Here is a 16,095-nt window from a genome sequence, read left to right as displayed (position 1 = left end):
GACCTCAAATGACTTTATATTCTCTCAATTATGCACACATACTAAAATGAAGAGATTTGAAAATAGAGCATGAGTCCCTTGGATGCTTTCTTATATAAGAAATAAAAAACGCTGTTTGATTTATTAACTAAAAAAGAACACTGAAAATAAATAACAAAATATCTGTCTCCAAGTATGATGAGTCTTTGGATATATCTGTTCATACTCCCTTGACTGTTCAGATCCTGCTCATGTACAGGATCTCAGGCTTTCCTAGCTGTGGACCCTCTCAGGGCTCTGAGCTGTGAACAAGGACAGGGAAGAAGGGCACAGAGCAAAATATCTGTGCTTTCCATAGAGTCTTCTGGGATGCTGTGTATGCTGTGGATTGAGTGATTTCTGCAGGTTAAACTTTTTCCACAGCATTTTTATATCTTTGCATGCCATGCAAAACCTTGGGCTTTATAGTGAACTATAGAATATCCCTGTTTCTGCACACAGTTTAAGGTACATAGCAAAAGAAAACTTTCCCCTATCAAGTTATCATGCTTTCTGGAAAAACAATGGGAATTAACCAAAACCAGAAAATTAAGAGAAAAAGAAATTAACAGTAATACCAGAACTGTATGTATTCAAACTGGGTTTCTATCCCCAGTCCTGCCAGGCTACAATGCAAATACTGATTTAAAAAGAAAAGAAAAGAAACAGGTATGTGTGGCAGGGGAACAGGGGAGACATAAAGATCTGGTGCCATGTTGCTATTGTGTAATTAAAAACTTGCACTTATTACTCTCATTTGATATGCTCAGTGATGCCAGTTAAATGCTGTTTTCTAAAACTGGAGGACTTTGTCCTGAGTTCACACCATCTGTAAGTGATAGTCAACCAAACCTAAGAAGCAACATTCAGAAAAGCCTGATATCCTCTACATATTACCCATGGAGCCAAAGTCAAAACCTCAGAGACGGCCACAACGTAACGGAGTGTATTGGGTTTGCATGGCCAAGCCTTGGTAATGGTGGGGATAACAGGGTGGCTACTGTGAGAAGCTGCTGGAAGCTTCCTCCATGCCCTGAAGAACCAATCCTTGGCAGCTCCAAAGACGGACATGCTGCTGGCCATGCTGGACTTGTCAGAAATGGTGGTAACACTCCTATGATAATAGATATAAGAAGGAAGAAAAAAGCAATTGCACAGATGTAATCATGGCCAGAGAAGAACAGGGTGAGACCACATGAGAGGAACAGCTCTGCAGGCACCAAGGTCAGTGGGGAAGGAGGGGCAGAAGATGCTCCAAGCTCTGGGGCTGAAATTCCTCTGCAGCCAGTGGTGCCAACCATAGTGAAGCAGCTGTGCCCCTGCTGAGATCCACAGGGATGCAGAGATCCACCTGTAGCCCATGGACAAGCTCCACACCAGAGCAGATGAATGTAACTTTGATCATGGGGCAACTTTTTACAGTGACAGGTCTTCTAGAGTCAGAGGGACTCCATCTCTCTTAACAAGGGCAAAAGGATTCTAGCCCATGAGTTGGCAAGGCTGATTTAGAGGACTTTAAACAAGGTTTGAAGTTTGAAAGGGGATAAAAACAGGCTCTCCAGAGATGAGCCTAAGGTGGCAAGCCAGAGTCAGAGATGAAATCATCAGCTGACCATAACCCTCACTTCCCATCTCTCTGTGCCATTGAAGGAGCAGGTGGAGTTGGGAAGAGTGGATGGGTGGGGAGAAGGCATTTTTAAGGTCTTATTTTACTTCTCATTTTCCTGCTCTGATTTTGTTAATAATAAATTCAATTGATGTCTCAAATTACACCCTCTTTTCCCATGCTGGTGTTTGGTGAGTGATTTCTCTTGGTCCTTATCTCAATTAATGGACCCTTCATTACATTTTCTCTCCCCTGTGAGAGGTCTAGCTGTGGAGGAAAGTGAGAGAAAGGCTTTAGTGGGTGTCAGGCATGAAGCCAGGGTCAACACACTACAAGGACCACCACTCTTCTACTAAGGCTGAGCATCTTTCTCCATTTAAGATTACACAAACCATTCAAAAATATATATACACTGCTTGTGTTGCAGTCTGCTGAGCCTCCAGTGCACATACAGAGGCCAAATCATTTGAGAAAAATAAGTTAAATCCTTACCACTTTCTCATCACAATTTTTTAAAAGGCATTGGGAAAAATGTCTAATTAAAAAAGAAAAAGTACATCTTTAGTCTTTTTCTAACATGTTTCAAAGTGCAGCCTCAGTGCTGTGGAACCTATTTCTGAAAATAAGGACAGATCTTCTAAATCCATGTTGACATGCATTAAGATGGTGAGTTGAGCAGCACTGAAGTGCATTAAGATTTGTACTTCATTGACAAGTTGGGTTTCAGGTGGTCTATTACTACATAAGCAAGAGAGATCAAGGCAACAACCCCTATGGCCTCTGAAGATAACTTGTGAACTACCATCCTAACACCAGCTCAATCCAGAGAAAACAGTGACCAAGGACCACACAGAACCTCCCTTTCATAGTGAGAGGTAAAAATATTTTCTATAGAATTTCCTCTTTGGCAGTAATATTTCAGAGTGCCTTGACGTCCAAAGGTAGGCACTGATTATATTTCAAAAGCATAGCTATGGAATCAGTTGTTAATTAAAGCAAGACAGGATGAAAGTGGCTGGAAAGTCAGAATGTAACTGACAATATTCTGAGCTGTCCTTAGCAGTGTAATAAATGCAGTGGCAGGCAAGCATGCAGCATCATTTGTTGCCCAAGGCATTCCTGGCCTCCGAACATGCAGTGTGCATGTGTTTTCAGACTACTATGGGTTTTTTCCTATAATATCATAGACATAGTAATAACTTTAGATAGGTCATTCTCCACCTTAATTTTCTGAAAATAGTTTCACATGTTAAACCACAGAGTAACTCAAGGATTACAGTCAAGCCCTATTTATAAAAGGCAGGACAGAAATGAAGCATCAGTAATCTGAGGGGACAGCTCTTATATTTTCTTCCTGTGATGTCTAAATCCTGAACAATATCTCTACCCATGTCACACTGGCTTCACAGAAATCAAACCTTTACACCACAGACACACAGCTTCATGTGCTGAATGGATGATTTTTTTACATCAGCTATTTCTATGGAAGAGTTGGAAAACCAGTTCTTTTTAAGAACTGTAAGTCCCTCTGATGTCTCAAAGATGCTTCATTAAAGATTTATTCCTATAAAGCTTTTAGAAAGACTGCATCGACAATAATCCACATGAGGGATTAACCACAGGGTTAATTAATGTTCTGAACCGAAGAGTGGTATGACAATATGACAGAATGTCTTACTGAAACTTAATTTCATCATTTAAATGGGGACCACAGCCACCATCAGATTTCCACCCAGCTGAAGAAGTGAAAGAACAGCTCTGACATGCACAGGCACAGACAGTAACAGAAATGTAAAGCACTATTACTCTCACTCAGCTGACTGTACATACAGCTGCAAAGTACAGATGGCTTTTAAGTCAAAGGGTGACAACATTATTAGTTTATTTTCAAAACAACTTAAGAACACATGGCAAAAAATATGATTGTCAAGTGAACACAGCATTAAAAAAAAAAAAAGCAAAACAAAAATCTACCAAGAAGCCAACTAGTCCTCAAGGTTTCATGACTGTCCGCTGTCAAATGCTCATGAACATACTTCTGCTTGAATTTCACCAATCATTGCAATTCAAGGAGAAGAAAAATAACTCCAGCCAATCTAGAGCATCATCTTGAATCTGACCCTCTGCTTTGATCATTAAGCAAATTCTCAGAGATGGCTTACATGGCTGCACTTCACTTGCTTGTTTCAGGAGCATTTTCTGTATTTTATTATTGTGTAAGACATAGGGGCAGAGACAAAGCAAAGCTTCCTTTGTAACAACACTGGGAAACTATTAAGATGATCAGACTCAAAAACAGTGTTGATTTAATGATGTCTCAAATTATTTCTCCTTTTTAAGCTCCTAATGGTATTAATTTCTATAAAAAACTGTAACCCATTTTTTACACAACTTGACTTATTCATTTGAAATGTCCTAGCAAAGACCAAAACATACCCACAGCACAATACACATCAGTAAGCCAATTCTTGGTGCTTTGCATTCCCATAAAACTTATCCTGGGAGGATATCCAAGTTTTTAAAAAGTCAATTAATTTAGATTCTTAAATGAGAAAGGTCTATACAATCATACTCTGGATCATAAAAGGTAAAATATTCGTCCAAGGACAAACAGTAGCATTGACTTCCTGGTTCATAACCTGTTCACTCATCTGAACAGTTTCAGTATTTCATCCAAGATAAATAGCTATAATATGAACGGCATGCTCCAGCTGTTCTAAACAAACTACAAATATACAATTCAGCAGAACACAAGCTGTTTCTGAAACTTTCAGTGTGAGGCCAGTGACAATGGGATCATCCCCATTCATGAAGTGACTTGTGTGCATAAGTCCATGTAATGCTCAGGGGAGGAACCAATGCAGAACCTAAGGCAACAAGTGCTGAGGCACTTGGTACTTCTGCAGCGTGCAGCCAACAGTCAGCAGCGAGACCTGCTCACTAACAAGGTGGTAAAGCATACATACAGTCTTGCACAACTGGTACAGAGCTCAAAAAAGGCTGTTACTTCCCTACATTCCTCCCCCCCCCCCCCCCCCCCATACACTCCTTGGAAAAATGCCCAGAGCAACAGAAGATTCACAATTACCAGTAGGAAGGACAAAGCTTCCATTCATGAAGTACAACTGAGGTGTTGTACAACTCTGTTTTCACAGCATAAATTTCAAAATCCCAGCATAAGCAGCAAGAATCCTTACCCTCCAGAGCAGCTGTACTTGAAAAATATGAATTTATTGCATCTCTACATAAGTTTGTTAAAAATCTGTCATTACTTTGAAAAGATGTCTTATTTGTGATCTTAAAGATACACCCAAGAGAGAATTAAGTGAGACTACACATGAACCTGTTGAAATGGAGCTGAATTAAACTTCCCAGATTATTTCAGAGGAAGGGGGAAAAAAATATGAAAGAAAGAGATAGAGGAAGAGGAAGAGGAAGAGGAAGAGGAACTTATCCATTCCAGGGAAAGAACCAGGATAAATTTTGCCCAGTTATTGTTTCATTTTTTGAAAGTTCTTGTGTAGCATAACTACTTGTCTGCATGTTATAGAAAAGTTCCTTTAAACATCTTAAAAAATCTACAGGTATCACAGGAGAAAGAAGATGATCAGTATTGCAAATGTCAGCCTAGGCTGATTTTATCAGAAGTAGTGAGAACCTTCCCTACACAACAATCTGCATTTTCTTGAACTTGTTTACAATGCACGTTAAATGCAGAGACTAAAAAAAAGGAACCAAAACATAGCAAAAAAAAAAAACCAAACCACAAACAAACAAACAAAAACAAACAAACAAACAAAAATACCTGGTGAGCTCTTCTTTAATCTTCAAGGGTTCATGTGGGTAGAATTTCACTCTAAAGCACATGGTATATGGTGGATGAGCTGAAACATTATAAAGAAAAAGCATGAGAACAGTAGCAAACAAACATTCCTTAAGTCACTCTGCAGGAGTGACCTTAAAGACTCTTACTAATGGTTAGTATAGGCAGAGATTCAAACAAGAGCATTATTACATATGCTTTATTTTGGGGTGGTCTTTTTTGGCAAATGATAAGCAGTAAGCAATAATACTACAAAATTGAAGAAACCATTTAGTTAATGAAACTAAAGACAGTTGAAATATTTCTCCTCCCAGTATTTAATAAGATTATAGTACCTAACTCTGAGCAATGCTATCAATACCAGGCCTGACCTACAATCTTGTCAATAGAAAAGAAAGAGGGGAAGTAGAGAGAGGAAAGGGGTAAAGGGAAAGGAGAAAGAGGAAAGAATCACAACAAGAAGAAATAATTCAGTTTTGCAATCAGTGCCTCTCAGGCACTTTGATTCAGAGCAAAGCGCAGATCTATAATATTCTAGCTAGTTTTAAAATATTTTGGTCTTGGTAAATTCTCAATGTATGTGGTCAATTTTAAATTTCCAAAACATTGAAGAGATAGTGCTTTTACAGCAGGAAAAGGGAAGGCAGAAGTAAAGAGCAAAAAAAATCCAGAGGAAATAAAAGACACCACCAGGTGAAATCAATAATTACTTTTTTTAATTGTAAATTATAACAATAATTGGTAAGCTACCAGAACATTTTACTTAACCGTGTTCTTAAGCTTACTAGTTCATAGGCTTGTATAAAATTCATGTGGTAATTAGTTCAACAATCATGGTAGTCTTTAAGCTACTCTGACTGCAGTAATTACCTGTATGGTGTAGTGTTCCAGAAACACATCTTTGGATATCACACAGTTCCATGTGATGTACAACAGCAACAGAAAATAAAAATGCATTAAATCTTTTGTTATATCTGGTATCTTTTGGAAGGTACTCTTCTTGAAGTTATAGAAATATTTTCCTCTTTCAAAATCTCACATTGGACTTATTTTACATACAGTCAGCCTCAACAAATCTGCTGATTTCACTTTTTTTCCCTTGTTTAAATAACTATTCATTTAAGACACAAGGAGGAATTTCAGAAGGGATGGCAATGGAAATATGAGAAGTACAGGAGAAGAAAAATATCAAATAATCAATAAAAAATAGAAATTAAGTGGAAATGAAGAGAAAAAAAAAGCCTTAATTTTTCTCCAGAGATGGTTTGACCTTTCACACTTTTCAAATCTGGAGTAGCCTTCTGAAGACTAGAAAACACACAGTCTGTTTTCTGTGGTTTTTGCTGTCTTAGATGTGACTGCTGCATTGTCTTACAGTGACTGGAAACAGTCTGCAAAGCAGAAGACTTTGTTATGTCTTCCCTGCCCTGTAATAGCAAAGTAGAAGGTAAAGTGAGCTCACTGTCCCAGAAATGAAAGCAGCCATGCAGAAACTCACTAAGGACTCGTGTTGCCTGGACAAAGCAGAACTAAAGTCATCTTAAATGGTTCTGTCACTCCTAAATAGCCATGTTAAAACCAAGCAATGGAGGAAAACCTGTGTTTTTAAAGACTTTTAAATGTTTTGGCAGATTTAGAAGCTGTTTGGAAATAGCGATGAAGATATAAAAATAGCTAATACATGTGTCTTCAGGGCCCTAGCAAATACAAGCCTACTGCAAGACCACAAAAAGATACTGAATTTTACCCAATTTTCCAGGTGTCAATAAAAAAAATAAATTCTTCTGTGGTAAAAATTAAGAAAAAAAAAAGTTATAGTGGAAGATCCCATTCTGGCAGTATGTGGCAACCACATAAAAGTATCATCTCACCTGTATGCAAAGAGTATCACAGTGAGGAAATGAAGGCACACACAGCACTATAAAAATAGCCCACATTCATATGAAAGGTTAAAGTAGGAAATGTTTTACTTGTAGCAGAAGAACAGTATGTGACAGAAGTGCACACCAATGCACAGGACATGCAGGAGATTTGTCAAGGAAGCTTAAAGCCTATTTTGCAAATCTTTTCCTAGACTCAAGATCCTGTAACAATATTCCTCCTCAGCAGTGCAGCAATACTATACAAGTCTGCTGCAGTCTGCTAAGCCAAGATCCTTTCTGTATTGCTGTACAGGAACGGAAAAGAAAAAAAACAACTTGAAATTTGAAATGGTAAAAATAATATGAACCTATCCATCTAATTAATCTCTATAGATAAGAAGGTTTCCTGCAATTACAGGAGATCCTCTTCTTCTGTTTCTTATTCTCAGTTGGAAAACCAGCCACAATGAACATTTGAATGGGTAAGGAGGGAAATCCCAAAAGCCATCCAATTTACTCTCCATCTTAATTTTAAAGATAATGTTCTTCCAAAGAGACATTTGATGATATGTAAACATTAAGCAAAGCCTTTGTCTTACAGATTTTACTGCACTGGAGAAATGCACATGACGACTTCATGTTCTGTCTTTGGTTTCTCATAGCAGAAATCAAGATAGGCATTGAATTTTATCAGCTCAAGAAACATGATTGTCAAGCCAGATAATTTCTCAACTCTTTGAAAGTAAAATTGCTTTTGACCACTTACATATTAAAGTGGAAACTTTAACAACAAACCTTCCCAAAACAGCAGAATTTTCAGAAGCACATTTCATCAGCACAAAACTAGCAAGCACATAATCAGTTTTTTAATAGCTGTTTCTTAAAAGCCTTTTCTTTCAGAAGGTCCTTTATGTCTCAGACAAGGAGCAGCTGGCATAATGAAATGCCCAAGGCTCTGTCACAATTTCCTACCATTAGAGTTCACTTTCTCACTAAAAAACATTCACAATTACAATAATTTCAAAGGACTTTAGTGTGGAGAATAGTATTGACAGCAAACTCCATTGAAACAGAGCCATTATTTTGCCAGTTTATATGCTAATAGTACTTAAGAGGTGAAGGAAAAAGTACAAATAAAATCATTTAAGTTATGCTGAATGCTGAAACCAGTCACGATCTAAACACTCATGAAGGAGTTACATACAAAGCATAGTTTTCCGGGAAACTGGTTGTATGTTTTTTAAGTTTATTTCACTTACATTTAAGTAAGATACAGCATTCTATGTACATCAAACAGGAAGGATTGCCCTAAAGTACACCCAGACCTACAACACCATGACCAGAACAAAGAGATATGGGAGATGCCTCCCTTGGTACAGGCATCAGTAAGTAAGGGAGTCTCACATGAACTACTTTTAAGCAGTCTACAAAAATTTCCACACATTTATATTACCATTTTCTCCACAGAAAAAGAATCTGAAAAAAAGAGGAAAATATTTATATGTGCTAGTTTTGCCTGGGGTAGAGTTAATTTTCTTTGCAGTGGCTGGTATGGGGCTGTGTTTTGGATTTGTGCTGAACACAGGGTTATATAATACAGAGATGTTTTTCATACTGACACCTTGGTTAGGAGACTGTGAGTGCATGGAAAGTTGGGAGGAGACACAGGCAGGACCGGTGACTCCAACTGATCAAAGGATGCCATATCAAATGCCAGATGACAAGTCATCATATTCAGGATATAAAGTAGGAGGAAGAAAGAGGAAGGGGTGACTTTTGGAGTAAATGTCTTCCCAAGTCACTGTTATATGTGGTGGGGCCCAGCTGTCCTGGAGATGGCTGAACACCTGCCTGCCCATGGGAAGGACTGAATGAATCCCTTGTTTTGCTTTGCTTGTGTGTATTTTTCCTTTCCCTATCAAATTGTCTTTGTCTTAAACCAAGAATTTTCCAACTTTTACCCTTCTCTCCCTGATCCTGATGGTGGGGGACTGAGAAAGTAGCTGCGTGGGGCTGGGTTGCTGGTTGGGTTTAAAACCAACACGACAAAAGATGAAAATAGCTTTTAAAAGCTATTGAAAAACTTGATTGAAATTTTATACATGTCAACCAAATAGAGAAAGATGGGAGATTCTCAGCTGACACTTTCTGAAAGGTTTGTTTTGCACAATCTCCTTTTCACAAAACACAAATGCTACCTTCTCTAATGCACTGCACTGGCAGTGTTGGGTTTTCTTATATTAAACATGAAGTACAGCTGGATACTGAAAGCCAAAAGAAGATGTTAAAATTATCTTCGTAGTCCTGAGAATGCAACAATGCAGAAAACTTTCTGCATTTCTCCTTGACGTTACATGTTCTCTGCAAAAAGTTAGTGAAATTTAAGAAACAAACAAACAATCAAGAAAAAATATTACACTCAAATAGTCTTCATGTTCACTAGTTCTGCAGAAGCATCTCTGGGGCACCATTAAGACATACACAGTTGTTTCCATATACCTGTTCCCTTTCCAGATGAATCAGCTGTTTATCCATATTCCTTGCTGAGCATTTTTAAGACAGACAGAACATTACTTAGTGTTTCTATGCATAAGGGCTACCTGATCCATCATAAATCTCAAATTTGGGGTCTCCCACATTGCACTCTATTTGCAGAACAACACAGGGCAAGGTGGATTTTTATCAAGCTTAAAATAATGAATAATAAAGCTTAAAATGCTGTTATTAAATCTTTGTGAGGATCACAGAATACACAGCATTCAGATTAGTGCCTGAAGGACCACACAAAACTCCTGTTCTCATTGTACATGTATTTATGAATCTCATATTTGATTAAATTTTTCTTTACATTTCTACTGCAACTCCCTGGTTCATTCCACCTCCTTTCAGGTTTTAGGACAGCATCCTAGAGATCACAAAAAGTAATTGAAAAATTCCTATGACCTGTCCAGAACATCCTTTTATCATTATTCTTTTAGATCATAGAATCTTAGAGTGGTTTGGATTTGAAGAGACCTTAAAGATCATCTAGTTCCAGCACTTCTGCCATGGGCAGCTTGCACTAGACCAGGTTCCAACCTGCCCTGGAACACCTCCAATGACAGGATACCTACTACCTTTCTGAGCAACATGTTCCAGTGCCTCACCACCCCCACAGTAAAGAATTTTTCCCTAATATGTAATCTAAACCTATGCTCTTTCAGTTATGCAAGTCAGCAGGAAAAACATGGAAATTTAGAACTCCTGCACATCACAGCAACAGAAATGATTCTGTTCCGCTGTCATCAAGAACAAATTCCATATATTTGGATATTTCCCATCAAGCAGGTTTTAGGAGAGCTGCATATTACTGTGCAGAATAATCTTTGAAATTAATCAAAAAACAGCAAGAGAAAAAGTGCATGGGAAAAATCTTTATTTAAACATTAGTGCTGATGTGACTCAGGTTTTATACCATAATATTCCTAGACAGAAAATAAACAACAAAAAATGTAAGACTGCCAAACAGAAATTTACTGCCACTATTTGTACCACTATACACAAAAACACAGAAAAATTTCTTTTAGAATTTCTGTATCCTGAGCCACAAAGATACAGCTTCCTTAAGCATCCTTCCAGAGAGGTTTCCATCACACCCTTGGAAACACACCGCTGGCAGCTGCTGATCATGGGTCACCAACTGGCTTCAATCTGTACAAACAAGACTGGCAGTGGTTCAGGACATTTCTCAGAAACTAAATTTTTCCCTCTCAGGCAAAATTAGTGATAAAAATGGCTGAGGACCTAGACTTTACACATCACATTAAAACACAAACATTGCAATGATAATGGAAAACAAAGGTAGATGGTGAGACAAAACAGACACCAGGCCTTCATTCTTTTTGTGGGGCACCAGAACACATTTAAATATAGTTTCATATGTAATATGAAAATGTTTTAAAAATAGAAATATTTTTTAGAAATAGAAAATAGAAAATGTTTTAGAAGATTCTTCCTGTTGTATTCAATGTTGCTAAGAATGAACTTAAAATAATTTTTTTTCCAAAGCCAAAGAAATTAAAATTGTAGCACATCACACAAGATCCTATGGACACTTCAGACCTTCAAAGACACAACATTCTGTTCCACAGACAGAAGTGTATTGTTGCCAGATTGTGAGTTCTGTACAACCTGACTATATAGAGGGATTATGCCTGAATGATTCATGTACTACTGAGGCCCATGAAAAGTAGTACCTACTAGAAAGTATACTAGAATACTTCTACTAGACAAACTTTTTCTGCTTCAAATATTTGCCAGTATTGAGCTGCATGAATAAACAGACTGAAAAACTTGCTGCTGTGCTGGAGGATAAGGAAAGCTCCCCACAAATGGTAGCTGAGCTCAAGAACACGGCATTTTTGAAATGTTTCTGCACTTATGCAAGTGCTTCACAATTCTATGTAAATCTAAGCATTCAACTGATTTTAGAACTTCTTGAGTCATTAGTATTATCAGAGAAAATTATTCATTTTTTCCTGAATTTCTTAATGCAAAGAAAGAAAAGGAAACATCCATCTAGTACAGTCACTGTGAATAGCTTTCTGCCATCATTTCTCCCAGAAGTCATGTTTACATAACACTTGGGCTATGAAACAGTCACTTCACTGCTTCAGTTTTTAGCCTTTCCACATTCTACTAATTTCAGTTCTCACTTGTGCCACCTCTGACTGGGATGTTTTACAAATGAGTATCAATAATTTCTTCTTCTGAGTCCAAACCTTTTTATAGTAAACTAAGTATTTTTAGATCAAATATGAGTTAACCTTGTTCCTTTAGAAATTGTTTGATTTTATACACTAATATAGCCTATTTTTAGAAAAATAAATCAAAAGGTTCTTGATATCAAATTCATATAAAAATGTCCATGAAACCTCTGGGACCATAATCTTCATGGGTTCTACACATGTACAAAATATATATACATGGCTTCATTTTTTTTCCTTAAAGGGTTACTGTAGGAACTAAAGTCCTTCTTTTGTGATATAAGAGAAAGTTAATTTACCCTAGTATTTTTGAACATAAGTTGCCAACAATATAGTTAATTCAACTTCCGTGTCCTAAATTTAAGGCTGGTTACAAAAATCCTTTGTTAGCATCTCATTCTCTTTGGCTCTAAAGACCATTTCACCATGATAAACAGTCTCATGCTAGTTTGATTTTATTTTGCTTTTTTGGTATGTATTCATTTATTTTTTAGAGTTTTGATTAGGATTCTATCACAAAAACCACAAAAATCCTCTGATGAGGCCATGAAATCACTACATCTACAGAATTCATGGACTACCATCTATCACATCTAGGCACTATCTATATGCAGGAAAGGTTGTTTTGAATAAGTCAAAACATTCTCAGCACATCTGTTGGCAGAGCCCCTGCATGTGTTGCTATGCAAAGTGCACAAGAGGAATGAGCCCGTATGCTTTTTTGGGTAAAAGCAGTGACACAAATGCAAGCCAGAAGATACAGTCAGGAAACTGTTCTACTTTTGATAACACATTGGAAGGAAGCAAGAGATTAAGAAAATTTACAATTTTTACAATTTCTCTGTTCTTCCTTCTTTTCTTCCTTTACTAGCATTGCTGAGGAGCACAACTTAGTTCTAATCTGACATTTTTGAACTTAATTATATTACTGGATATTATTTCAGCCAGATAAACACTACATATAGGAGTTCACACTGAATATGCCAGATACATGTGTGTTTGCATATACACACATGTATGCATATATTTCAGTATTGTTGCATTAATGGAAGAATTCCTTGAAGTATTTCATCTATTGCAGTCAACATCCAGTATTAACTGGTTTTGCACATAAGACAATCTCTTAAGCCTCACAACATTTTCAAGGAAATACATTATCTCCCACACAAAAAAGTTCCTTGTACTTATGCTTAAAACTGAAAACTGTATACAGCTGTATGCAACCAATACGAGGATAAAATTCTCCTTTATTTCCTAAGGTAGGTAGGTAGGTAGGTAGGTAGGTGGGTGGGTGTGTAGCTAGCTAGCTAGCTAGCTAGAAAGATAATGGCCAAGACACAACTTGCACCATGTCAGTTCTCCAGAACTGCCAGATGAACTGTCTTCTGCTGCTGGATATAAGATCCTGAGTACCATAGCAGTTCTGTTTCCCAAAGAAGTCTTCAGAGTTGGACTATTTAATGGAAACCATAGGTCCAACAGTAACATTTCAAACAGATAATTAAAATAATACATTCCTGTTTTAAAGACACTTTTAAAAATACTGATCTTATGTTCATTCCTCCTTTACCCTTCACCTGTGGCAGCACACTCACCACTTAGCCCACAGTGCTTGAGTTTGCTGGACAGTAACAATGATCTCAAGCCAATGCTTTGCATTTTCAGAAGGCAAGTGGCAGCAGAAAGAAGGAAAACCAGAAAAGACCCAGAAGCAATTGCCACGCTCCATTTTCATTGCCATTTCTCAGTGGCTGATTGTATCTGTCTGAAAATGAGAGCTGGAACATCCCAGTTCATACATCTTCCAACCAGATCTGTCACCCCATGTCGGCTGGCCTCTGGCTGTAGCCATGAGCAGTAAGGGAAACCTTTTGATGTACAGAAGAGAGATGGTAAATTCAGGTAGCATGGAATGTTTAGGACTCCTTCATGTGCTAATATGAAGGACCTCTTTTCACTGAGAAACAAATGAAACTTATTCTAAATTACTGCATGGAAGCACAAGAAAACCTTCAGTTATCTAAAAATCAGTTTAAAAACATAAGCTTTCAAGACTTACATTTCATTTGCTTGAAGATGGACTTGTTGGGCTCAAGCCAGTGCTGGAAAGACAAAGCAGAGAGCAGAGGTTAATATGGATCACAGTAGACAAAAATAGCCTTGTAAATGTATAAGGTACCAAAAATGAGAAGTAGGAATTTTGTTTCACTGAGAAAACATAAATGAGAAAAGCACCTCCATACTGGAATTACACTGCATAAACATTCTTGATATCACCCATGCCTATAAAATAGATGTAGTTGAGACATAAATAAGACAGATATTTCAAAGACACATTTAAAGGGGACAGGTTGTGGTCCTCAGCTAGCAGTAGACATTTTAGTCTCACACTTGCAGCCATTTTTTTTCCGAGAAGAATGGTCATATCAGACAGTAGGACAGATTATTCAGAAACTTTAACACTGTCTCCTCATTAGTGTCGTCTTCTACATTTCTTAAAACTGAAGAATATTTAAGTACTATATCCTCAGGCAAAACAAACAGGACACAAGTTATTGCTCTCTACTGGCAATAACTAAAAATTTCAAGGGAAAAAGATTGCACTTTTCCAGGAAATGTCCACAATACAGACAGCTAATATAAAGCAGAGAGGTACAGATGCTTATCAGTAGGTGCATAACTTCACCAGAAAAGATGCTTTTGGCAGGAAAAGTTTCATATTTTTTAAATTCTCTTAGAAAAAATACTCAGGTACTTCTGTAACCAAAAGTTAGGCTCCCATTTTAGTTAAGAGCCTTAGCACATCCCCTGCTAGCACTAGCTGACCTGCTCAGGAGGATGTTTTATCAGACAAAAGAACATGCTGATATTCAAGTGCCACTTCTGACCATTGCCAGCACCTTTTGTATTAGTATTTTTCATGTAAGCAAAAATCTCCACAGTAAAATGAGATTTGTGCTGTGGAAGCAGCTGGTCAAAAAGCACAGCATTCAGTTTTAATAAGCATACTCAACACTGGAAGGCCTTGCACTAAGGGGTTTCATTTTTAACCCGTTCATTCTAGCTCTAAACCCCTTTGGTCAACTGCAAAAAGAATACCTAGCATTTATTAAACCATACATAATACATAAAATATCCTACATGAGCTACCATTTATCCACATAACCATTAGTAATTCTACTGCAGAGAAAGACCAGGTGTAGATATTTTGTAGTTGTTAATAACTGACAGAACATTATTATTTTAAAAATTCTGACATCTCAATTCAGATGAAGTCAGGATAACCCTAAATTAGTTTCCTGAAAGAGAACTTTTGATAAAACAAATACTTTGGAAAGAACATTTTCAAATATCTGTGCTTTATGTTCTTTCTATGGTTGCTCAGAAACTTATACACATATAGTTTACAGTAGTATTGGAGATAAGCTTTGCAACAAATTTATATTTGAAGTTCACTTATCACTGAGAGACAATGGAGCCCTGCTACAAACAAAACAAAAACCCACCTTCAAACTTCAAACAACAGCCACAGCGAAACAGCAACCCTCCAACACCTCTTTACCTCTTTACCTATTCCATTTTCCCAGTGTCTCTTTTTTTTAGGGGAAAAGATGAAAGAAACATAAGTGAATCAGCAATGACGGTTTCACTGACTTACCAGAAATATCTAGCTCATTTCATTCTTTTTTTAGATCATACATATAAATTATTTATATGTTTCACTCTGAATAATGGGGGCTGAGAGTTGCTCATAAAAAGGTAATGACAATCTGATTTAAGAAATCTTATACAGTCTGCAGTGGCTTATAGATACATAATCCAGAATGAATTCATGGATAGGAAACCAGTCAAGACACACATAGATATACAAGTGCACTTCCCTTATCCTCTTCACAGACCCACCCCATATCCACCAGGATCAGGCCAGTCCTAGATAAAGATTCAGACAGCAAAGGGGGACTTGGACAGTCCCCATGCTGCACTGCTCCCAGGAAACTGAAAGTATTCACTATTCTCGTCTACCAGAAACACAACACAAGT

At 37.4% G+C, this 16,095-nt stretch overlaps 1 protein-coding gene across 4 annotated transcripts in view; it reads right to left on the bottom strand.

Moving 5' to 3' along the window:
- The window catches only part of FRMD3 (FERM domain containing 3), a 137,528-nt gene that overhangs the window by 46,807 nt on the left and 74,626 nt on the right, over positions 1-16,095 (bottom strand). For all 4 annotated transcript variants that reach the window (XM_086868912.1, XM_086868913.1, XM_086868915.1 and 1 more), the window contains exons 3-4: positions 14,114-14,156; positions 5,430-5,508 (exon numbers count right to left, since the gene is read on the bottom strand). In XM_086868912.1, coding sequence (XP_086725038.1) covers positions 5,430-5,508; positions 14,114-14,156 — 122 coding nt within the window. The remainder of the gene's footprint in view (positions 1-5,429; positions 5,509-14,113; positions 14,157-16,095) is intronic.

Source organism: Cyanistes caeruleus, chromosome Z, assembly GCF_971803275.1.
Source record: "Cyanistes caeruleus chromosome Z, bCyaCae1.hap1.1, whole genome shotgun sequence".
NCBI lineage: Eukaryota > Metazoa > Chordata > Aves > Passeriformes > Paridae > Cyanistes > Cyanistes caeruleus.
The sequence above is the reverse complement of the archived record's forward strand: the minus strand, read 5'-3'. Positions and strand labels throughout refer to the sequence as shown.